This window comes from Strix aluco, chromosome 2, assembly GCF_031877795.1.
Source record: "Strix aluco isolate bStrAlu1 chromosome 2, bStrAlu1.hap1, whole genome shotgun sequence".
Lineage (NCBI taxonomy): Eukaryota > Metazoa > Chordata > Aves > Strigiformes > Strigidae > Strix > Strix aluco.
In genome coordinates this window covers 24965090-24991891 of record NC_133932.1, presented here as the reverse complement: position 1 = coordinate 24991891, position 26802 = coordinate 24965090, and the positions used below count along the sequence as shown (strand labels likewise).

General features: G+C 36.9%; 1 protein-coding gene across 1 annotated transcript in view; it reads right to left on the bottom strand.

Moving 5' to 3' along the window:
• The window catches only part of ROBO1 (roundabout guidance receptor 1), a 381747-nt gene that overhangs the window by 11631 nt on the left and 343314 nt on the right, over window positions 1–26802 (bottom strand). Inside the window, exons 17-25 of the mRNA XM_074816706.1 lie at window positions 25015–25212; window positions 21621–21647; window positions 18910–18952; window positions 15171–15325; window positions 11491–11826; window positions 8945–9052; window positions 6103–6247; window positions 5547–5798; window positions 1368–1777 (exon numbers count right to left, since the gene is read on the bottom strand). Of these exons, the coding sequence (XP_074672807.1) occupies window positions 1368–1777; window positions 5547–5798; window positions 6103–6247; window positions 8945–9052; window positions 11491–11826; window positions 15171–15325; window positions 18910–18952; window positions 21621–21647; window positions 25015–25212 (1674 nt within the window). The remainder of the gene's footprint in view (window positions 1–1367; window positions 1778–5546; window positions 5799–6102; window positions 6248–8944; window positions 9053–11490; window positions 11827–15170; window positions 15326–18909; window positions 18953–21620; window positions 21648–25014; window positions 25213–26802) is intronic.

Genomic DNA, 26802 nt, shown 5'->3' with positions numbered 1-26802 from the left:
TGAAGTGTTTCACTTTCAAGACATGTTTCACCTCCCCTAGCTCGGGCAGCAGGAGGTTACCCATGCCACAAGCAGAGGAAGTCACCAGCAGGTCTCAGGTACAGATGCCCCCTCCTCTGCTTTGAGGGAATTACCAGGAATGCATCGGGGATGTATGACTGGCATTTTATCACAGCTTATTTGCAGATAAGAAGTGTCACATTTTTAGGACGTGTGGTCAGGTATGGGAAATATCAATATACAAAAATCACCACATAACATGAACTTGACTATTGTAAAATTATTTACCTGTAATAGTAACGGGACATAAAAAGACCCTTTTCTAAATATATATATTTACACACACATAGACACACATATTTGTGTGAACTTATACGTGTAAAATGAATAAAATCCTGGCCCTGTGGGTACGAATGGGAGTTTTGCCACCTACTTCAATCGGCCAGGATTTCATCCAGAATTACTAAATTACCTCCCCTCTCACTCTTCATGATAAACAGCTGTGTTGAAATGAAACAAAGGACTGTTAACTGGGAGAGGATATCAGAAATGGGAGGAAGGTTGCAAATCTGTGGAGTCAGGGTGGACACAGTTGTGACAGAGTACCTCTTTTCCAGGTCTGGCAGTTTAATAGGATTGATTGGCAAAACATTCATGGATCTGCATGAAACCTGCATCCCACCCTGTAGTGTTCTTATTTTTCAGTCGAACTATAAAAATATCCATTAGGCCTAGCTGGGTTACTGATTACTTGTATATATCCAGTGTTACTATTAACCAGTATGCTGTAAAACATTAAATATTTCAAATACCATATCCCATATGTCCAGTGGTGATTCAGAAGAAAAAAAAGAAGAAACATATGCATAAGGCCATGCTGCATATGCATAAGCTATAATCTAAACAGCAACTAATAAGAGCTGTCAAATTATGAAACCAACACAAACCTAGTTCGTCTCAATAACAGAGCAGTAAGAGCTTGAACAGCATTCTCCAAAAGATAAAAACAAAATATAAAATGGAAAGCAATCTTTTTGTTTTCAAATCCAGTAGAAATACGAGTCTAAAGGTTTACTATTTATTTGGATATTTCAATACAGAGGGATTAAATCTCTGATGATGAGTGACCAAAAACGCTGGGAACCTTATACTAGGAAAAGGATAGAATTCTGTAATCTGGTTTTTTAACTTCTCATTTAGTTCTGGGTGCAAATCCACTAGCAGGGTTGAGGTTTCACCAAAACTCCTTTTCTGACTCTTCCACTAAATGTTTTAAGAACAACAGGAATTCAGGAAGTGGTTGCGGATAAACACATTTCACGATGGCCATTTTTTTTCTTCTCCCATCAAACAGAGGACAAACTCACCTCCTGATGCATCTTGCATTTGACGTCTCGCTACTTTCAGGCCAGCGTATTCTGCAGCTGCTGCAACAGCTTGTGCAAAATCTGCATCGGTAAAAAATGATCCATCGGAAGAGCTAACGCTAGACCGCCCGCTTGAGATGTTATCTTCTTCGGAGGCTGAACCCCAGCCATTGATCATGGACCCTGTTACAGAGCTCTCCAAATCCCCAACGCTGGAGGCAGGTGTCTGCTCAAGGCCACGCAAAAGGAGCCTTCTGTTCTGCATCTTGGCAACCTCTATATCTGCCTCATCCTCTTCCTCTTCTGGTGCATCAGTATCCATATCAGAGACCAAGGGCCCTGAGATATATCCATACGTATGTGGTGGGGAGATAGGCCTTGGAGGGGGTGGAGGACTCACAGGTTGGCGTCTGCATAAAAACACAAGGGTAAGAAGAACTGAAGTCACGTAACGTAGTCAGAGGAAATAGTAGATTGATGAAAGTATTTCTTTTATTTCCCAATAAGCTTGACTTGCCTTTTTAAATCAATGCAATATATATCTGAAAGGTTCAGGGTTGGTTGGTTTTTTAGTTTTTATGTGAATCAGAACTGGAGTTTGAAATCTACCACAAAGAAATATGATCTTTTGATACGGTTCCTTTATCTCTGATATTAATGAAAACTGGCTTATTTTGCATAAAGGTGTTCATTTTTCCTAAAGTAGCATATGCACAGCTAGGCAGAGGTGGTTACAGTTCATGTGACTATTTAAAAAAAATACCTGTGCACCCTTGAGAGCATGAGCAAAGGAAGTGTCTGTATATTGCTCTAAGAAGCTTGAAACTATCAATGTCAACAGATGCCTCTATCCAAACAGATTGTTCCATAAACACTATCCTCCCTCCACCTACCCCAGTGATTTAGAAAGATATGAAAAGAGATACTGTTATTTCATTATTTTTTAAATTGGTCTAGGCGATAATATAAAGAAAGAATTCTCTACCGAAACATTAGTTCTAAGTCTCAAGGACACCAAAATGCATACAGATGTATGGGTTAATTTTTTTGAGCTTAAATCATCAAGTAGTGGTGTCTCCAGCTTCAAGAGGCAAAGTATTAGGTATCATTAGATCAACGTTCAGTTTAGTTAATACTTCACTCAGAAGTCCCAGGTAGTAACACTGTCACCAGTTTTTTTTCACAGGGCCACAGGCATGCTCTTTAATTGCCATTTGTCTGATAGGAAGAAATACTTTCTGCAGCAACGGCTGCACTGTTGTCTTTGCTTACCAGGAATTTCTACTGCAGCCTGCTTTGCAAAAATTTCCAAAGTAATTTTCCCTTGTCAATTTTTCCCTCTTATTATCTCATTGACTAATGGTGAGACTCATAAATTAAATCTTTTCTTGTGGGGGGCATGATTTTTTTATTTTAATAAATGGGAATACTTACTAATTTCGAAATGAAAATTTAGTAAGAAAAAACCTAATACTTTGTGTCAAGAGCAAGCTGGAACCTCCCTGAACTACATCATCTAGCCACTGTTTTCTACTTGCTGTATTAAGTACTGAACAGAATGAAGAAAAGGTCAGTTAGGGAGATATTCCCAACAATAATTTAATAACACCTCTTCCCCTCAAATTCCAGAAGCCATTGCTGCATGGGCATCTCTACCTGCCTTTGACTAGAGACCTTGTCCATTAAAGTTTTACCGCCTTAGTTTAAAGCTGTTGTGACAACTGTCCTTGTAATATATATGCCAGTCTTCCTATTCTCTAGGTTTTGGTATTAGGAGACAGGGAACTGGTTACAAAATATGTTAGGGTTCTTGAAAATACAGCTTGCTTGCCAATCTTTAAAGACAGGCTAACTGAGAGCAGCTGGTTCATGAGCATACAGAATTAAGAATACTTCATTTGCTTTATCTGATGCAGTGGTTCTCGCTTTAACAGAGACATCGTCTCGTATCTCGGCTCTCACTTTAACACTGACATCTAGTTTTTTCTCTGCTTGTCCACTCTTCCAGAGCACAGATTTCTATTTCAGTTTGCTATACTTCTAGTAAGCTCACCGGACAGAGAAATATTACAGGACACCATCACCACCAGAATCATATTCTAGATGCCTGGTTCTGATCAGAAATTGAGATAATATTCAGCAGAACTACAAGTAAAGCTAATAAAAAGTATGACAAACAGTATTTTAAGACATTATTTTCAATATAAAACCACCATTTACAAAACCCTCGAAAATAATACAAAGAGGCACCACTAAGAATGTATTCTTAATTGGAAAGTATTGTCACACCATATTCAAAACAGAAACCCCCCCTTCCAGAATGGGCTACAGCTGCTGAGCACAGTACACCCAACTCCTAAACAGCAGTGCCATGGGTCACATCAATGCCATTAGATGGAAAAGGTAGTCAGTCAAGCCCTACAAATCAAGTAAGTAGAATTATGTGAATCTTTTTTAACTGATAAGATGGATGTAGCAAAAAGAAAAGAAACAGTGTTTGAAAAAGATGAAGAAGACAAATTTAGTCACTAACGATTCTAAGACTTTCACCAAAGCTAGACTTAGCCATTGTAGGAAGAATAAAATAAATACGCGTTTTATTTTTTCAGTCCACTCAATGGGTAAGCTGTATGCCCTCAGAGCTTAAATTGGAACATCCTTCCAGATAATTCTGTCACTACTTTTGATGACATTTATGGTGACTAGTCATGCGTCTTTTGCTGAGCAAACCTTCCACTTTCCAGGCAGTTGCTGGGTGGTTATGCATGCTTGCATACACCTGCTCCAATTCCTACTCCATTCTGTATGTCAGTGAGCATCTCCCACTCTCCAGAACATGGTAGCTCAGGTTCTGGGAAGTCATTCACAACACATCGCACACACAGCCTTTCCCTTTTCCATTAGTGTCCAGCTAGTTGAACCTCTAAATAACCCAGAAAACTTAAGTGATTAAAATGAACACTTCTGTGTCCTGACATATCAGAGCCAATGGAAGTTGCAGGAAAATATTATTAGCGCCCACTAATAAAGAGTGATTTTCAAGACTCAGGAAGACAGAGGAAGAGAAAAAGATACACAGTACAAGAAGCGTTACCATAAAGAATAAAGAAAACAAAACAAGGCAGACCAAGTAGAAGTGAGCAGCAAAAGTAAAAGTAAATATAGGCCCTTTAAAAAAAAAGATTAATAATTACTGCTTACTTAAAAAAGGGAAACATAAAATTGAACTAACTTTTCAAAAAACATCTTGAAAATACATCCATAAATGTCCAGTAAGCTATAATAATAAAATCAAAGTTTTACAGTCTACTTGGCAGATCGAATTAATTTCATCATAATAGGTCTGCATTTCACTAAAAATAGAAAGTATGACTAGAATATTGCAGGTAAGTTTGTATATTTGTGGTAACAAACAATATGTGCAAACCACAGGAGGAAAAAAATTATAAAAGAAATATAATTTGAAATGGAAAAGCTGTGCCTTCTTAACAAAAAGCAAGACAAGCATCACACATAAAAAGCCTCATTCAGAATTCACTGTTTTATGAAGAGAAGCTGTGAGAGTGTATATGCAAAGTAGTTTGTACTAAAAGCAACTCAGAGAAGAAACAAAATTTCCCTGTAACAAATATCTATCTTTATTAATGTTGGTCATTCCTTTAAATAAGGGTAGGTGGAAATGTTAAGAAAATTTTGCAAGCAATAATTTCCTATATTAGGATTTATGAGAGGAGGAAAATCTATAAGTTATATAAATTATATATTTATATATATTCATACGTATTGGTGACAAGTTAATTGCACAGTTACTGTGAAATAATGCATGCTATTTTATGGTAATAATGCAGTAAATCTATTGGAAACAATGGAACTGTAATTATATGGTAAGCTGTGTTAACGATACCACTTTAATATCCTGATGACTGTGAATTTAACTTATGTCAGCATCATACATACCGTAGTGATATACTGCATTTCTTTCCATGGTATAATAATAAAGCAACTTAATTACATATTTCTTAGGTTACAAATAGTTCTAGCATCCTGGATTAGAAGTTAAATATTAACAGAATAACTACCATGGGGAAAAATCTCGGCCTCACTGAATTCAACAGGAACTTTCAGTGGGGCTAAGATGCCTTTTGTCACATCTCTCTCGCTACATTTGTATTGACACACCTCCGGTCAGGTTGGTGTTGTATGTGTCCCAGATCCTCCTGACAGTCCTGTAACATGGGCTGGAGTTCTTCCTGGGGAGAGGGGGTGAGAGTGGCAGTTGACTGATGGCTATAGGAGACAGCGGCTGGAGAGGAAGCTGCTCCTCGGACAGGTGGAGTAGGACCTCGCTCATCTTCTTCCTCTTCCTCTAGCTCATCCTGCTGCAGATACATCCTTGCAGGTGGGACAGGACAAGGAATTTCTTGGTCATAGCTAAAATTAATTTTTTAAGAAAATAAAGACTTAGATTTTTACTGTGTAATTAGCATATCTGATAGACGTATAAAAAGCCCAGAAAAAAGCATTGTTATATGCGCTCTTGAAAACAGCTTATTAAAGAAGTACTGAGCAAATGTACACCACTGTCAGTGTGATCTCTAAATAGCCACACTACAGCTAGATGAGGAGCACCAGAATGGTACTGAAGGAAGGTCTCACTGCCAGCTTGTAGGGCAAATTACAGTTCAATTAACCAGTGATTAAAGTGAGAAATGGATGATGTATTTATTTTTCTTACCTTTCATCCACTGAAAGACTGTAATCTTCACTATTGCTATGGGGAGGTGGATGTGCTGGAGGAGGTGGAAGAAGATCTGCCCAGTTCATGCCAGCTTGTTTGGGAGCCTTTGGGGTCCGAGCGCCCTTCTTGTGCCCTTGACTCCCTGTGAATAAAAAGCAGCACATGTTTGTAATGCTTTTAAGTGTCTCCTCACCACTAGCTTCGAAAAACAAAAAACCGTAGCCCGCCCCCCCCCCCACCCCCCCCAGATCCTCTTGAATTCTCTGGGAATTTACTGTTGTGCCGAGTTGGAATAAACTGGCATTTCTCGTTTTTGCACCAATTTGTAACTGTAGCTTCTTTGTAGAATTACTCTACATTTTAAGCAGTTGAATTTAAACAGAAACTTCACATAGGATGGAAAAAAGCACATAGGAAACAAAACTGGAATTGTTAATAAATAGTCAAAATGCGATAAAACCATAAATGAATTTTACAAGCAAAGTCATTGAGAGTGAGCTTCCTACTTCTATTAATTATATTATAGATTATAATCTAAAACAAATGAGCTGTAGACAGATTTCCTGAAGTGCCTTTATACTATTTAATTGCTGGAACCTAAAATACAATATGATACAGATATGATCTATTAAAGTTCCACTGTTGCATTAAGTCACTGAATATATGTAATTTGTACTTGTCCACTGAAACATTTTAGGCACAATGAAATTACTAGTTTTAGTCTAATTGGCAGGTGCAGTTGAAAATAATTGCTGGAAGAACTAAAATAACAGAAAAAAGAAGAAACAAGATTGATGAAGTATGGTGCAAATGTTTTCAACTACTATTACTGGGAAATTATAGCTCATAATAGAACAATGCAGCTTTCACAGTTCCAGTAACTTTGAATAAGACCAACTATTCAGGTGGTCTTGAATTTTGACTTTGGACATGGTTATGATGAGAACTGACTCCACCATCGTTCCTTGGTATACATTTTTAACCGTTGTTGTTATTGTTACTACTTAATTGTCGATAAAGTCACTGTATTTTTGAGTATGTTTTAGAATTCTTCATGTTTCTCTCTTCAACTGAGGCATGGTTTTATATTACCATAGTTAAGCCTTATACACATGATTAAATATGTTGCAGTGGTATTTAGGAAGCTTGTTTTTCTCACTTCTGCCGTCTCAGATTTTCCATTCTTATGGACAGCAGTTCTATTTATTACTGTCCCATATTAGCTGCCAGATACAAATATGTCTTTGGTATGTACAATTATTTTACTGGTATCTCAGTATTTCAAGCAAGACCCTCACTATCCCAAGGCAACCATCATCTGCATTCTCTACCCTAAGCACCATGATATATAGTAGTTCAGCACAATTAATTTATTACTCTGGTCACCTTGCTTTATTCCTGCTGGAGTCCTTGGTATAGGACTATAAATTGTTAGTGTTATGAATAACCATAATAGGTGTCAGCATGGAGAATACCACCTTCTCATTTTTAATTTGCATGGCTTCATACCCCTGAGATGTTTCATGTTGGATTTTGGGTCTTAATGTCATTAAGCACAGGCTCAGCGCCACACCCTGATGTTGTAGACCTGGGAACGTGCAAAAGGCTGGCTCCCAGAAGAACACCCCTGAGCAGCTGGGAGAATCAGAAGCTGTGCTTATCTCACTGCAGTCGCTGAGAATTCAGGTCACCCAAAGGCACAGCAGGCTCACCTACATGTTTATGCCTCTGATGTGCCTCAGTCACAGTTGGTCAAGATGGATTGCAGGTTAGGATTAAGGCAACTGGACTATCAAAAGCAACAGCAGAACAGGTAAAAAGAAGAGTCCTTGTCTTCATTAGTAGATGTAATCCGGTGATTGTGACCATAACTCACCCTGTAATTGGCTTGGTATAAATAAACATAAGCTAAATTTCAGACTGACAGTAAAGCCCCAAACCAAGTAGTTTCTGGTTTAGCTCTGAACATTTCAGACATTTCTCTATTAGAAATAAAAGCTGAAAGCGAACAGGTTATACCACAATGAGAAGCAATAACTTTTGAATTAAATCATATTCTATGGTTCCAAAGCACAGAGCCCAATTTCGGTGCCCTGGTCAGCATTCTCCAGCACAAAAAGCTGTCTTGTTTCAAGACTTTTACAAAGGACTTTTAGATATTTTGCACAGCAGATGCTGATGAGAAAACAAAATTTAACTTATCTACTGTCTACATTTGAATGATGTACAAGAACAGTTTTGACACATAGCCACTAAAATCTACAAAAATTTTATGTATGCATGCATGCTTTTTTACTCAATAAAATGCATGGATTTAATTTAAAAAATGAAAAATGTCTTAATGCAATTCTGTTAGGTATCTCTCAAATGTTCTGGTACCTTGAGCCTGTTCATGAAAAAGGTTGTCTTGAGTGAGTAGACCCAAGAGATGGAAAAGAAGTCAGTAAAGTACCAGGAAGGTAATACATAAATTAAAATCCTCTTTTTTGTGACAGCTGAAAAGGAATTTCTAAGACTTGCCTATTTGGAGACCATAATACTAACCAGTAGGCCATTAACATTAGGAGATCCAACTTCTATTTGATTTAATGACTTTCACCATTTCAGACAATCAATTACTTAATTGAAATTTAGATGGCACTAAGCAATCATGAAGATGCAACAGAAATATAGGCACCTATTGAGCCAGTTTTTATGCAGTTTAACAACCCTGTGCTGTATTACTGTCGGTGGGTTCCTCCCCGTTATCCCTCCTGTAAGTCCAGTAACTAGTCTAACCATGGCTAGAGGATCCAAACACCAAAACGCTCAAGATTTGGGAAACACCGTATATACTCACCAGATGTACTACTGCCTCTGTCTGAGCTGTTGTAGGATCCACCTGTATTCTGGTCATATGACTGGTTGTACGGAATAGTTGGAGCAATATTGTCATTTACACGGTAATCTGCAAGTATAATAGTATAGTTAATGTTACCCTTCAGGAACACATCTACTTTTATATACCTGCTTTATAACACAAAGTAAGAACTGAAATAGTGAGGAAGAAATAAATTAGTTTTTTTGAAATGAAAATAATCCTATAATCGTTTTATTTTTTTCTTGTCTCTAATTTAAGTTTAAGGAAAATCATGGGAATTTAGTAGCTCCACAGCAAAAAATTAAGTAAAATGAAATCCTATGCACAGGCTTGTCACAATGCCTCTGCAACAATTAACTCTTGATGGATATATACACAGGACCTGTGTGAGTATTTTGCATATGAATAGACTGTCACCTTGATTGATTTTCCATGGTCTCTCCTTAATTTACACATGCAGGGCAGCCAATGGACTGTGGTAGCTCCTTTTTGTATTTCAAAGGTGACAAACCCACATAGGAGTCAGCCCTGTATTACAAGGGCTGAGTGATCTGCTGGAGCAACAATGCAGCTCCACTAAATTTGGTTTACAACAGAAAAGGTCTTTGTTTAATGCCTGCTGGCTCTAAGAAGATTCCTATTTACATTGGGTTATGCAGGTTCTAGCTACAGGCACTGTTACCTTAACTTCCTTCTCCTTTCCAAAGCACTTGATACACATATGTTACTTTTAAATCTAGATTTGGCAACCAGATCTGTGAAACTTTATCAGAAGTAAAATACTCATCTGACAAAACAGTACTCTCATGCCAAAAAGGCATTACAATTTTACAGAGAACAGAAAGTAGCTGAGTTACTCGTCATACAGCAAATAAAACTGCGTCATAAACAGAACCACCGGACATAAAAGTAGTGACAGCAAATCACAGCATGTAACTCATCAAAATGGTTATTTCCCATCACAACAGCTACAGGTATAATCATCAACAGGATGGTTTTAACTTAGGAAATGAGAAAACCAAGTTCAGAATATTGACTCATAAATAGCAAATCAAAACAAAAATAAACAAAACTAAGAATCCAGTCCCCATCTGCTGCAGAAATGTTTGTGATAATGTAAGCATGGGAAAAAGAGCAAAATGATAAATTCCACACCAGAGTGCATTCTGCAATAGTTTCTCAGCCTAGTTGCATTCCAGAGACCATGCTGAAGTCCTACATACCGCATATGTTTACACAGAGGATAAACAGTAAATCAACACTCTGAAATATGTATATATGGCTGTCAGCAGACAATGCTTTAAGGGGGCCTTTCCACACTACAATATGCTAGAGAATATGCACTGTAATATACACAGTTTGAAAGATGCAGTATCTTCTAGGTCATAAAAACCAAACATGTTTTAATTCCAAAACAGATATGTAATACACAGTTCATGAAAGAAAGCATAATTACAAAAAAATACAGCTTTCACCCTCTAGTGAGGAGCCACAAAAATTGAATTTTCTTTTGACATGTTTATGTCAAAGGAAGGTGTCACATTTTATATTGCCCTTTCTCCTCTGTGAGTAGATGGGTCCGGTGGAGAAATCAACATTCCTGTAATGAAACGTTATCTTTTTACCGGATAACTTATCACTGTGTGATTACCTGAGTTACAACAATCCATGCAAAAAGTTCCAAGTTAGAATGGGTCCAGTTACTAAGGATACTCTTTTGCAAATCAGGTTATTAAAAGAGGTTGCATGGTAGCCTGGAGGACTAGCAAGAAATCACATACCTATTTCTTCCAACTCCCACACATTATATTAAAGAAACATGCCCTCAAGGCCACAAAAGTACATTCTGATGTTTCCTGTTAACACTGAAATCAATTTATTTTTAGCTTCTGGATCCACAGACTTCAGTCAGGATAACAAAGGAATTTAGTTTCCAAAACTAAGTGCAGTAGCCTTGCCTCTCAATAAGTGAATCGAAGGCTTGCTAGGAACAAGTCTAAAATGAATTGGATCACTCCATTTGTGTCCCCAGTGTACAACACAATACAATTTTACAGAGTTTGATATGCAAAATTTCATTCGTTCACATGAACATGTAGATTTAATTAGTCTCCATCCACAACTGGGAAGAGTGGGTTGACCTATTTAAAATTTAAGGTAGAGTATAATGTGACTACCATGCATCTGGCTTATGAATAAAATATCTGGACTCTGTCCTAACCAATCCCTTAACTACTATTAAATTTAAATTACTCTCAAATCCATAGGAAATGTATTTTATTTAAGTCTTTTCTAAAGATACAGCTTGTTATTTTTTTATAATAAATTCAGTATCTGAAGCTTATTGTGGTGCTAATTAACTTTCTGACACTGCTAACTGTGGATTTATAAATCTAAAAAGAGAGAAGTCTAAAAGCACCACACAAGCCTGGAACTGCTGAACCTGAAAGCTTTAGACTCCCAGCACCAGAAGGTCAAAACTCCTCTGATGCCTAAAGAGGAGAAACAAGCTAAAAGCTCTTCACCTTTGTTTAATTTGTTTTGCTCCATAATGTTGTACTGTATGGGTGCAACCTCTTGCTTTTGCTGAACAGAGGGTTTCCAGTGTTTCTCATTCATATCCCCGCTGCCATTGTTAACATTATTGCTGATATTTGACTGGATGAGCTGAGTGGTGGCATAAGGAGTGGGCTGCCCAGGCTGGCTGACAAATCTTCCGTCCTTTAGATTTGGACTATTGAAGGTTTTCATCTCATTGATTTTGTTGCTCAGGTCCACGTCACCATATACAGTTGACTCAGGCAACATCAGGTTTGTTTGCTTGTTGTCCAGCTGATTGTTGTAATTTGCTATACAATCGGCTAACCACAGAGGAAAGAAAAAAAAAAAGGTCATTCTGTTCGCTTACACTATACTTTCAATGAAATTCCCTTTAAAAATTTTTTAGTGTGTAACTATATGGCTTGCATCCATGAAGCAGAGATACTGTAATTAACTAAACAATTTACATTATTTAATATTATTCACCTTGTAAACTACTACTTCAAAAGTAGTGTTCACCATTTTGATTCACTGTAAATTTAGACCTTCTGAATTGCATCTACAATGACTTACCTTGCTGGGCTTTTTCTACAGTGGCCACGTAAACATTCACATTTTTAGACATTATTCTCAAAGCAGTATAGATATCCAGTAAGTAACTGTGATTAAAATAATTTGCGTTGAAAGGAAAAATCAATCAAAACTTAATAGTGGGAATAACTAAGCGTGACAGTCATCTCATGTAATTTCAACAGCATTTAGACCTTCTTGTACTTGTGATAAGAAACAGAGATACAACAGAGTTTTATACAACAGACTGAAAAAATGATTACACAAAACAGAAGAGAAACAGTACAATGTGAAAGGTAACTCAGTACCCAGTAGCAAGTCTTTATTTGATCATCGTTTCCTTGTACAATCTTGTATTTTGGTTTGAAACAAAAAGGAATCTGGAATTTTTGCTAACTTTTAGTTGCTTTGGATATTGCAGAATAAGTAATACCATTGTCCTCTATGCTATATGTATCATATAGACAGCATGAATTCATTCATCTAATAGTTATTGCATCATAAGATCACCACTTATTGCATAGAGTAAATTAGACATGTACTGATGCTCTGGCCACTACTGTGTGAACCAGTAAGCCTGCCTTTCCGTGTTCTCTTGCCTCTGCATGACAGCAACTCCACACACTTTTTTTCCTCTCCAGATCCAGTCTATTGGAAGAATACTGAATGGATAACACAATCTCTGGGTCGGCAGTTAGAAGGCTTAGTGAAACTATCATTGAATGATCACTAAGCAAAAATTCTCATTTTCCAGCTGATTAATGCATCAATACTTACATAACAATCACCAGGAATATAGTTTTCCTCTTTAAAAACATGTGATATTTCTGCTAATGAGTTTTGATTCAAAACCTGAAGCCCATTACCTGTGGCCACCATTAATTTACTGAAGACAGTGCCGAATAAAACTCAGTACAGAATTCAGGATTTGACCATTATACTAAATGAAGTAACTACTAAATATAGATGATGTTCAATTTCAAAAATATTCCCTAATACGCACAACTTTTTTGAGAAATATTTCCTGAAAAAGAGAAGAAAAATACTACTTGAGGAAGAAAACCACTGATTCACATTTTCAGTGATTAAGGAACAGTATCAGAACATGCACATACAGCTTCTCATTGCACATTTCGTGCCTCCCAGCTTGTGTTTTTTTAAGGTTTTACTGTTTGATATATTTTTTTTCTTATGTGAGCTGTTTTTTATTGCTTTACAGTCTTCAACTTCTTATTTCTACTTTTCAAATGTTTTCATTTCTGCTTTTTCTCTCATCTACTGAAACCATGCTAGTCTTTCCTCCTTTCCAAGTCTATTGTATTATATTGGGCAAGTATATATCCAGCATATTCTTAATTTCTATTACATCATGCTTTGCTATAATAACCTTGAAGAGTCACTTATAACATATATTTTACCTCCTTCCATTTTCAGCTACATCCGATTTGTGTGTAGGACGATATGATTGATACAGTACATGCAGTAGGTACAGTTTTTACACAGACGCGTTAGAATTCCACATACAAAGTACTTAAACAAAACTGGTTTATCTATATAACAGAGATTTATTCTGTTAAGATTTTTTTAATAGCATCTACTTTTAGAACAATCCATTTCCATTCTGTAGACTTGGAACACAGTTATTACACTTAAAAGAAATTAAAAACGGACAGTTACTTAGCATGTTCACAGCTATAGTGGGGATATCCAACTTTGCTGCTTCAGAGCATAAACCAAGCCCAAGCTGAAGTAATTAAGAGTATTTGCCAGATTTTCCAGGACAGATAAGACAACTATGAGCATCCTGTCTGGCCCTCGAGTTCATAAGCTCTACTTGAATGGAAGGAATCACTTGCAACATAACCAAGCTTAACATAGAAGCTAAACTGAGAAAGAATCCACTGCACCTCATGACAAGATTTTATAATAGTTTACAACCCTCAAAAATGTGCGTTCTCTTCCTTTTCTGAATTTGGTAAGTTTCAGTTACTAGAGTGTAATGTATTTTATTACTGATATGTAGTTACAGTATGTCTGTACTTGCCACAATAAAGTATCTCTGTATCAGAAATATTATTATGTAGGTATTTGTGGACATCATGATATCCTCGGGCAGGGTAAGATACAAGTCTCTGATGTTAAAATCTCTCACCTTCCTCTGAAGCACCTGACACTGGTCACTGTCAGTCAGCATATTGCAGGAAATGAATTACCACCATCACATTATGGCTGGTTTCACATTAATTATGGGAGGTAATGCTGTTTTACACTTATGCAACTTCACTATAGGTAATCATATTCCCTCTCTGAAATACTGGGAAATGCTACTAGCAAATATCAGCTAGAGATGCTGGTAGCAGAAAAGACTAATTTTCATTCCTCACCCATAACACAAACCGGGTTAAAACAAAAGCAACCAAAGGTCCGTTTAAAACAAAATGTGCAATAATTAGTGCTTCCAGATATATTTCCCCAACCATGTTCCCATGGAACTCACGAGGTTTTCTTCAAGAGCGCTCTGAGTCCTGCCCAAGCTCCTGGGAACTACCACTTCATCTAACATTTCATAATTGTCTTTAGAGTGTAAAGTTAACTTATTTATCCTAACCAGAAAACCAGCTATCCCATTTTGTACAGAATGGGAATGGCACTGCAAGGGAGGTTTGACTGTCTGGCAAGTACTATAACAATGTTCCATTTCTTGCTTCTCATCACACTCAAACCAGAAGGAAAATCTCACTAGTGTCATTTTGGTACTTCTCCTTCTCCATCCAAGCAACAATGATGTATAAAGAAACTTAAAAATGACCTTATATGCTCTTTTTCGGATGCTGAAATGTATCAGTTCAGTGTGACTTTTGGTAACCTTAAACTTTGCAGGGGCTCCTTCAGCCTACAGCTTGCTACAACTATCCAAAGGGGACCAAAAAAAGGGATCCAAAAAGGGACCAAAAGCATAATCATGACATAGAGGAGAAACTACATTAAGTCTAAATGCATTGGAAATAAATAAACAAACCTGTACACTCTCTCAGGTATTAGAAGTATATACTCTGTAAAGAAGATTCCTTAGCAAGGTAGAAATGTATCTAACCTGGTCGACTGTACGTTGTAAGGTTGCTATCACTGTTTCCATTGCCAGAGGTGCAGCAGTTGATGGAGCAGTCATTGTGATTGTTCCCTGTGTTAGGCCAAGTATCTGCTAGCCATGGCTGAGTGGCCGGTTCACTGATGTTTAGGAGTCCTGGCCTTTAAAAAACAAAGTTTGGTCATTTCAAAAATTGAACAAAAGCATTTTCACATTGCAATTATATTAATTTCTAAAGGTTAGATATTACAAAACAGTATCACATATTTAAAGGCTTGAGCATTGGAAAATACAGCTTGATTCAATTATTTAATGGTGTCTAGTTTCCTATACAACCTGTTCCTGCTAAGACATCCTGCAGTGAACAGCCAAGGACAGCAGCAATTCAGTTTGCTAAACTACACATATACGTTGGTGTGCAACATTTACCTGTCACTTTGGGTTTAGTTTCTGCCCCTTCTTCCTTTCTTAAAGAAAGGAAGGTAAAAAAGGGGAAATTGGCAAGTCAAACAAAAAATTCACACATGGAAGCAAGATGGATATGCAGAAATAAGAGTTGAATTTGGATGTGAACACTCCCAAATTCTTGGTGATTTCTGAAGCCAAGTTCTCACCATCAGATAGTACTGCTGCAGCAGACCAAAGGGAACAGCAGATTACAGAAACCTCTGTTGCTTGGGTGTGTCTGGATCTCATTAAGCATACTGAGTGTGTGATACAGCTTTGTTAATGAGCAAGTCACTTGCCTAATCTTTATGAGGGTGGAAGTTTAAAGTAACTAGGAATACTCAACACCTTTAAAAATAGGTATCATTGCTGCATACTGGAATAAAGAATATTCCTGCCATCAGCAGAAAAAAATAGCATTCCCTGGCTTCCAAGTTGCTGAATTTTTCTAGTGAGTGTGAAAATGCTCTGATGAATGTTTTGTAGAATCACTGGTGCCTCTTCAGTTTTCAGTGCAATGGCATGTTATAAAGTCCCATATAAGTAGCATCCCCATACAACTTAAAATTGCCTTTGATAACTAAGGTGCTTTTGAAAATAGGTAATTTTAGCCACTGTATGTATAAAAAGGAACACAGTCTCTTTCATCACAGGATTTAACAGGCAACTTTCCATTTGAAATAGTGCAGAAACTAGTCTCCATAATATTAGATGTGATGCTCTTCAAAAATAAAATATGCTAATCCTCTTAAACTGCAAGTTAAGAATACAAACTGCATGCAGTTAGTTGTGGGGGATATAGTCTGTCAGTGCCACAGGCTTAAGTCATAGTCTTAGAATGACATTTAAAAGATCTATATATATATGTGTATATATATTTCTGTACTGCATATGTCATCTGAGAATTTAACATAGGAGGTGATGACGATCGACTTACTGTCAGGCTAACAAGGCAGCCAAACACATACACTAAACAAGTATTTTTTGTAAATCTGAAATAAATGTAGAGCTATGTAGTCCTGTGAGCAGGACAGATGATTTGAAATACCCTGCTTTTTTCCCTACCACTCCACTCTTACAATGAAACTATACCTCATGGCGTTTGTAGGAGACAAAGCCTTCCAGAATGTTTCAGCACTTTCAAGACCTGTGTACTGGATTTTTGGACAGAGAGTTAAAGGTTCTTTGCATCTGAAATTTCCTTTGCATTCACACCTGCTGTCACATAAGAAATGTGGTGTGACGTATATAAGTAGACAAAACCTCTACTAATTGGAGCCATTTTGGTGGAACTGTAGGCAAGAGATGTTTGCATTACAGCTCCACTGCCTGGTGATAATTTGAGATCATAATTTCCAAACCTTTGCAGCAAATTCCGTGAACCACTGTACTGGGTCTGGGGTGGACTGAGCAAGTGGCTGTGTGGGTGCCTAGCTGCTGGCTGGACTCAATCCACCACAATTACCATTACTTGAATCCTGTCTAGAAAAGGGATTGCCACAGAAATGGGTATTTTTTCAGCATCGCAGAAGTGAGGATTATGTTGAAATATATGACTGTGACATTCTGAATAACACTTTAACATGCTCACATAACTGCACTTGGCAAAAATGCTAAACCTCTCCAAAACATTGCAAATATAATGTAAGGAAGCGAAAACCTTAGGTTTGGAAACCAGAGGAAGATTTCACATGTAAAAATAACATATTTTTTTTTACGTTGCAGAAGTATGCTTCATATTCTACAAAATATGGTACATCATTCATGCTGTAAATGCTATATATGCAAATGAACAAAAGAAGCATATATGTTAGCACCTTGAATCAATTACACTGCTAGATTGTGTCACTGATCCTTAAAACTAGAACAGTAAAAAATGATGCTGCTTCTCTAGCAGTACCAGAATGACTGTATACGATGTAGACACTTCTGGGTTCATTTCTGTCCTCAGAGTCTATGTGAGTGTGCTTTGTCTAGCTTGTGCTATGGGAAGAGCGAGAAAGCACAGTGGCACAAAGAACACAAAGGATGTTAACTGCATATCTTTTTGAACAACCTTGTCAGGGAAAGAGAGGGTTCATCTCTGTTCTCTCTTATTTTCTCACTATCCTGGGGTGAAGGCAGCAACCCAGTGATTTACAGATTTGTCCATTCAAAAATCACATGGTAACTGTTGTAGAGGTTTTCCTCCATGGTTTTATGGCTACGACAACACAGCAGCATACAGTGCTGGACAGAGATATCTGCAATTGCTCTTAACATGCCAGGTTCAGCAGCAGCAGCGGAGTAGCCTCGCCTCTGCACAGCATTCAAGTAGACTGGGAATGTTTAATTTTATGCCTAATCTTTACCACTACTGAGTTTTTGTACAGTCTTGCAAATTAGGAATCACAAGATGCCACTTGTGAAACAGGAACTGATATAGGAATTTATCACCCAGCTACTCTCTGAGATTTTAGTTTATTTCAGTGTGGTGCCAAATCTTTAACTGAGATGCTTATAAAAAGGTATGCTTGAATGTGACCTAAAAAAAAAAAAGATGTGCTACTAAAGTGACACTACTCTGACCTGCCTTTTTGATAAAACTGTTATTTTACCTCCTGAAGAAAACTCCACTTCTTCTACACAGAAAATTAAATTACTGTTTTGTCCACTGCCACTCCTTAAGTAATAATGTAAAGCCAGTAAACATGTTTTAGTTAAATCTTCAATTTGGAATGGGCTAGGTTCTCAAAGCGGGGGTGTGTGTGTGTTAAATTTAAAACCTACCTGTTTCCCCCTCTTTCAGTGCCCCATCTCTTGTAAGTGATGCTTTAACTGTTTTGCATTCACAGCAAGATTTTTTTCTTCAAAAGTCACCTTATAAGCCATTTATGTCTTCAGCAATTTTTTCCAATAAACGTTTTATTTCTTTGTAGTATTTGTGAACCAGCTATATTTATTAATCTTCATAAATGCCACGACTTAATTACTTCTACTCCCTTCATCAGCTGGTAATTCAGGTCTTTATTTTGAAGTTAAAGTGCTCCCTCTGCTGCTCATTTTTTGAGATGCAGTTTTTACAGGTTAAAGCTGAAAATATTACAACTCATTTGGAAATCAACCTAAGAATTCAAACCATATATCCTCCTTCTACACAGAAAAATATATGGCAGAACTGTATAAATTAATATAATAAATTAAAACATATCTTTGCAAGTGATTATTCTTCCATCACTCACAAGGACAATTGTACTCCTAGCATCCTTAAATTTAGTTGCACATGATTTATAGCTTTAAAAATAAAGCACATAGTTACCTGCCTCCACTGCTTACAGCCTCTCCTCCTCTCTGATACGTTACTGAAATAGTTAAAAAAAGGAAATAATTTAAAAATCATAAAAAACTCCTTAGATAGCAGTATTAAATTGCCTTTGATTCATTTTAGCTAAGACAATAAATGTGCATTGTTTAGACATTAATTCTGAGTCTCATTCTGCAAGCTACTCCTTCAAATGCAAGTTTATACATAACACTTATGTTGCTCAGTAACTGCGAGTCTTAGCTCCAACAAAGTTTTATATTTCAGTTCTGTTCTGAAAAACACAAACACACACATGTATTGCTTAAGAAAGCAGGAAGCCATACATCAGGTTGAACTTATCCTTAACACAACTCTGCTGACTTCAGTGGAGTTACTCTGTGGAAGAATTTAGGTCATATATTTATTTCATGAATGGCTAGATGTTAAAGCTTTGCTCTACCGTATTATTTTGGTAAGATTAAAGAGGTATCATGATTTTATAACAGACCTGACTTCCAATGTAAACAATGGCTCATTACAGCTGAACCTACTGCTTTGAAAACACATGCTCTTTCTGAATGTTACTGCACTACACTCATGGAACAAGCACACTCTAAAAGTCCACAGAAGCTTCACATTTTATAGCATTTTACAATTGTATTTATTAATTATACTTTCTAATCTAAAAGTTTAAATTTATAAATCTTGGTAAAAAACATCTGGCAGAAAGAATACTTCCTAAATTAGAAGGAACAGTTTTCCTAGCATTTCAGAAGCATTACACATTAACAAAGTGCATGTCCACATACATTTATTTGTTGGCATGGATTGCATACCCTTCAGAGGAAGCATCATGGTTGAAAAGCTAGTTTTTAGTATGCAAACATCCAAGAAGAAACAGTGCTATAAATTCTGCTAGTTTGCATTGTGTGTGGCAAAGGGTTAAGGAGATTGCCTCCCTGCAAATGCTGATGCATTCTACATTTTCCAACTAGGAATATGTTGAAAAAAAGCAGCCAAATTCTGCTCTTTAGAAGAACTCCAAACTGGGAGTCTGCAAGAGAGAGATAAATGCTGGCAGTGATTACAATAACAGGATTAAAATGTAGGATGCATTGCTACAGGTAAGACTTTTACTATAGGTAACGCTAAAGAAGAGCGTCTGTTTCCATTTAAAGTCAATGGAACTACTGACTGGAATCCTGGGTTGAAAATGGTTTTTTTTTAATTTAAATGTTTTACATACTTTGTGGTTTTTTTTTGCATTTTCTTCTATAAAATCTCAGTGCTATTTATTTTGCAGATCTGACCTATCTTACGGAGCCCTGATATTTTCTTTTAATGTTAAGAATCCAACTGAGAAAATACGTTATCTAACCTACCAACCTCTGCAGAATTTCAGTAGTGAGCTACAATTTTGATTGCAATAGAAGCCCTCTGTTAAGCCAATTAAAGTAACAGCAAAATAATAATAGTTTGAATTTGTCTCCACTATGGATCTCAAAGGACTTCAGAAGCATTAAGGGCCACTTTGACTCATGCTGAACAATAAGCAACTCCACTGAACATAATAGGATGACTTCTGAAACAAGATACTAATCAATGTGATCAAAAGCACATGGATAAGAATCTAACCCATTATGATTAGGTCTGTGTGGATGAATGTGGACAGACATGAGATTGCTTCACTTGCGGTCCAACTTGGAAGGATGTAACTCAGCTGCTGCCCAGAGACCAAATGAATACAGTCTTGACTTTGAGCTAATATGCCCTGCTAACGTGAGTGTGCAGAGGAGGGGGTAGGTGGTTTTTACGCTGTCTGGATATACACGTCCTGCAAATCTCATAGACCTCTTGTGGAAATAAGGGATTTAAGACAAAGGAGGAAGAATCAACCTGTCCGCTCAGGCCGTAGCTAAAAGTAATGCATGCACTATACTGGTGGGTACTGAATGTGCTGAACTGTATCTACTGTAGAGGAAGAGCCACTAAGCTGCCAGACTGTGGGACCGACTGAAGGTCAGCTCTATGGAACTCACGGAGTTTGGAGGGTTATGGCTCAGGTTATGTCGTATTTTGTACATTTCTAAGCAAAAAGAAGTAGAAGATGATTTTAAACACACCCTGAATTTGAAATGCACCTCTATTTACGTAGAACAGGATGGCTATTTTAAAATTTCATAGCACAAATACAGTTTAAGGCAGCAAGCAAAGAAATCTAACTACTATAACACTCATTTTCTGTATCTTCCAAAGCAGATAACTCCTAAGTCACTGCATTATTGCAGATTCAAAGGAAAGAAAAGAAGCAAATGTTTCAACAACTGTAACCCCACTGAATCCCTTTCAAGTCAGCATCTGGGCTCTGCTAAGTCATTCCTCCTCCATCAGAAGCACCTTTTGCATCACTAGATGCAGAAGGCCACACTACTCAATCGTAATATGCAAGAGAGTCCAGGTTGTACAAAATGATGGGATCATGCTACAAAATTGCATGCTTGCATCAAATGGAATGCTACAAAATGGTACACGCAAACAGAAGAAAGTGTTGGCTACACAGCAAATATACACTATTTAGAGAACAAAATAACGATACCTGTCATTAATTAAATTGTTTTAAGAAAACCTTCAGAACAGCTGGGCTGGTTATGTCAGAAAAAGAGAAACAGTACCACAAACACATGCTAAAGTAACAAAGAAGGGGGGAAAAGTGCAAATATATATACCTGTTGGTGTGAAGGTAAAAGACGGGACTGAAAAATCAAAACAAAATACAAACTGGTTATTAAGCTGAAGAGAGAAAGGGAAACATACCACATTAGTATAAATCTAGCAGACAGCTGAACATAAAACAAATGTATATAACTAACACCGTAGTTCAGTCACATTAATATAGAAATAAAACTAAATTCAGAAAGAAGCTTGTCTCTGCAGGTACTATTCTGAAAAAAAAAAAAGCTTCATATTCTATTGTGTTCCTCAGGGGACTGGGCTGTGGTTTAGCCTTTCAAATAGCCCTCAGTTTGGTGTTTTAAATTTTTCTGAAAATCCTCGCACAAACAAAACCCCCACACTGTTAATCATTTTAGAATGCAGAATGATAAATTCCGTAACAAAGCCTTATCAAAATCCTATTGAATCTTATCTGCAGTTCACTAAGTAAATGCTCATTATGCTGAACTAACAGGCACACTTAAGTATTCAGTAAGGAAATAATAATAATATAAAGGAACAAAGAGAACTGCTCTTTTACTGTCTGAATCAAGAATGGCACCAACTCTCACTATAATAAAGGCACTAAAATCTACTGCAGCAATTAATTTTTGTTTTCATAGACAAGACAAAGTGAGTTATTATGTTTCTTTCTTAAATAATCACAAAAAGAGGTAAAGATCTCCCTAGATGTAACACCTTTCTACCTTTCAACCCTTGACTTTAAGAGGGAGAGGTTAACAACAGAACAATGACATTGCTTGACAATCTTCACTCTCACAGCTACTATAAATCCTCTTTGGATCAATAGGGTCTTCTAATCCAAATACAGAGCACTAGCATCTGCTCTTCCTATTAGCACATGCTCCCCCTCCCGTTGGCAAGACAGCATAGTTTTTCTATCACTGATGGGCAGAAAAAGGCTAACATTGCCCTTTTCGATCTAATGACAGCAAACAGAAATATAAGAGAAACAATAAAATATTCACTAAAAGTAGCCTTGGGACAGAATTTGATCAGCAAACCTGGCACAGAAATAAAAGTTTCTGGCTAAGAGAACAATTGTTTAATCTAATTTTTACAGTAACTCTGATGTTTGGGAGGGGTCCAGAGTGTCTTCTTGTTATAATTTAGGATATGCTGTAGCTTTTCCTCTGCTTTTACCAAGCCAATTTATTTCCAGGGATATGACACCAAGCATAAAAAGAAAAACCTCTGAGCATTTGCCCATTTCAGAGTTCATTTGTAGCATAGCTCTTTATCTTGGGAATTCCATTGTATTTTCTTTGAGCTAGGCCTTTTCACTCAGTCAGGCTTAATTTAGCTACATTCAAAAATATAGAACCACAGTAACAAGCTTTCATTAAAATAGAAGGTGCATTTAAACCAGAGCTATTCAAAAGAGAATAAAGCGTCTCAAAATTAATTTGCAATCACAAGGACATGAAAAAAAATCTTAAACTACTGTCTCATTACTCTTCTGTGAGCTAAGTACTAAACCTAGTTTAGTTTCTTAAGGAACTGAGGAACAAATTAACAGAGGTTCAACTAAATGAAATCTTTATTGCTACCACACGGAAGAACAACTTAATTCTCAGAGCTTCTATTAATAAACTCTTCTGAGTGTGTAAGAGTGCTAGTATAATATGTATGTGTGGGAGTAGTGAAGTATTTTAACAGATGTCAGGCCTGAAGCTAAACGTAAAAAAAAAAAAAATTAAATAAATGCAAGACTGAAGAAAGTTTGGGCTTGCAGTGATGACTTGATGCACTGCAGAGTGGCAAACTACTCTGCAATTTGTATTTCACTAAAGATGTCTTTTTTCTTGAAGAATACTTGATAATGGAGATGCAGATCTTACTTCTCTGTATATTTTCATTAAAATCCTCACCAAATTACACAAAAGATATTTTTACAGATATTGAAAAACACAGCTGTTTTGAACAATAGCTGATGTCATTAAAGTAACCATTTTAAAGGACAAATTGTATGCCTTTTGCTTAATCATAGGTACTGCTGAAAGCATAGTGATGTTAGTTTGATAGAACTGTAGAAAGGCAGTATGGCAGCATGCTATTAGTAAAACAAAACAGCGCAGGCCAATGCAGCAGTATGTCGGGTCTGTCTTATCTAAGAAATCCCAGCAGAGCAAAATCAAAGGTGAAATTCATCCCCAATTTCTGTGGTTACACCTCCGCTACAACCTCTGTGACTGAAGTCTACTGTGAGCTTTGATACTTTAATAGCATGAAGGACACCTAAACTCTGCAACACTCCAGCACTATTTCCATGTTTCCCCTCAGTTGCTATTTTTTAGCACTGCTTCTTTTTCATAGCAACACACTGCTACTGTTTAAAAACATTTGTTAGATTTGCCTGTCTTGCCCATCACATTCATTCCTGAAGTGACTAAAGAACGTAATCTTATGACGCCTTTCATACATTAAGATGTGTACACCTTTTAAGCCTAGAGCTATCTTTTGATTGCTAAATATCAAACATTCCACCTCTATTCCTTCAAAAGCAGGATCTCCCATTTTCTGGTTCATTCCAGAATTTATAGTTCTCACTCTATGAGTGCCTATGAGGTATTGCTTTGAGATGTAATGAACTGTAGTTTATTGAACTGAGTTTTAACTTCAGGGTTTAATCAAAAGATTACTGAATCAGAAGAAATCAAGTTTTTATTCCAGAAGATCTTCCAGGTAGAGATTCTAGTTTTGTCACAAAGTATACTGTAAAGCACTGCTTGCCCCACCGACAATCTGGTCTAAAAGGTATCAATTACACGAAAACAAAGAGTGCTTTAAGTTAGTCCCACTGCTGCCATTCTAACTGAATGCAGATGCAAGACGTGATAGCCCCAGAATTTAGTCCCAACAAAGGGTCTCACAACAGCATTTATGAAAGAGTCTTGGAAAGTATTATTGACTGTTGTGCTTTTGCAAACAGCCGCTTCACCACATCCCCCTGGAATACAAGGAAATTCAAGTACACGCACCAAAAGCATTACTGTAATGTACACCACTGTTAGTATCTTAGCAGCAAGCAAAGGACCAAACAGGACGGACAATGAACTACCATCCACCTGTCCCCTTTTCAGATGGTACAGTGTCAGGTAGCAAGGGCAGCTCCCAGCCTTAAATCCACCTTCACATTTGTCGTTTGTAGGAGTATCTTTATGAAAAGCTAGTCTAGGTATTTTGCTAAAGGCTTATGCTTTAAAGCCAGGTTTAACACATTATGTAAATATCGCTGCTTTCTGCATTGGCTCCTGATCCACACTTCCCAAAAAGTATTGAATTTGATAATTCTTGCATTGAGTCTTAGAAGAACAAGAGACTGATGATCAATAGCCAGTAAACAGACATTCAGCAGCCACTGGATGGAAATATATAATACGGCACCTTTTCTGATACCAGCATAAGTACTAGTGAGTCCATTTCGCTTCTTCCTGTGGCGATATAACCAGATGCTGAAGACCATAAGGATAATCCAACAGGCTGCACCAATTCCAGCAATAAAGGCAGGCTGCTTTACTACATCAGAAATCTGCTGGGCTAAACTGACTTGATCTTCTGAAGACACAGGGTTTCCATGAGAATCTGAAAAAAAAAAAAAAGACACCCAAAATAGCTAATTAATTTGAACGAGCAACTGTAAAAGGCAGCACAAAAAGAACTGACATAACCGTACTCCAGTTATTCAAGGTAAAACCCTTAAGACTGCTCTTCTTTTTACAGGTCTAGATAGAAATGGTTTGTTTTTCATACAAGACAGGTACGTCCAACTTCACTGACTTTTGTTTAAGAAACTTGCTAAAATCAGGCCGCTAGACATACAAATAGAAAGTTAGGCTCATAAATTTCAAACTTGAGGACTGCTTGTTTTTTTATTTTTATTTTAGCAAAGCAACACCAGCTTCAGAAAATTATTCAGGAAGTCAGCAAAGAACAGAGCAAGTAAAAGAAAGCTCAAGTGTGAAACATGCATAGTCTGTTCTTCAAGCTCTGCAAATGAATAGAAGTCAGTTAACCAAACATCTACTCTCATAACTGAAAATCACATAATTACAAATTCAAAGCACATTCACATGAGGTTGGTATTGAGGGATACATTTTAATTTAGCAGTTCCTGACAGATGACTTAAATCTTGTATTACACAGTCTAATGTACTCTTTGCAGTCTCTCACTTTGACCTCAGTAAAAAATCCCTGAATATTTAAAAGGATGTAAAGAAGTAAAAGTACAAAATAACCAATCCTGCCCTCTTAACATGGATGAAAAGGCTAAAGGATAACTAAAAATTGAGTTACGAATTGTTAAAAATAGTCAAGCAGTATCATTATTACTGAACAGGCAGCTCTTTTCAAAACCAGTTTATCCTTAAATAGCCCACATCAAAATAAAGAACGTGTATTTTTCCACACACTTCTAATTTCTTTTTAATAGAGAAAGCACCTGTAAGAATCAGTCTTTTCTGCTCTTTCTGCGCTGAACTTTTGCAAGAACCTTCTAGGAACAGCAGTAAGAATATTCAGCTAGGGACCAATGCTTTCTACCTGCAGTGAAGCAACTCAAAGACAAAATACTGCCTTCCTGATTTTTTACCACTATAGTGAGCGCTTACTGGAAATTTCATTACCGCCCAGGGTGAGTGCAAGAATCCAAAACCTTTACTCAGAGCTGATATTGCTTTACACATTCCACAGCTTAGCCTTCGAATTACCCATTTGTACTCTTGTGTAAATCCAACAGTTAGTTGCTTTTCACTATTGGTAGTGACATGAGATTCAGAATGAGAGATCAGTGTTTTAAGGAGAAAGGTGCTGTTATTAATTCTATTAATACAAACAATATAAGAAATGAAGACCTATTTACTTAAAAACCAAAACCTTTCCCCTAAGAACTAAGCAGTGAATAGAATTTTTTTTTATTTTTAGATGACATCTTGCATTACTCCCATAATAAGCATAAATAAAAGACAAGAAACAGCAACACAAACAGGAGATGGAATCACAACAATCATACAAACAACAAACCTCCTCTGGAAAAGGGATACCTTTTTGAATGGTAAATGGTTAAATTAATAACAGCTTCTTCCAGTGAAGAATTCCAAATTTCAGTTTTTGCAACATCAAGGTCAAACACCTATTTTGCCAAGGAATCACTGCTGCCTTTGACTTCTACCTTAA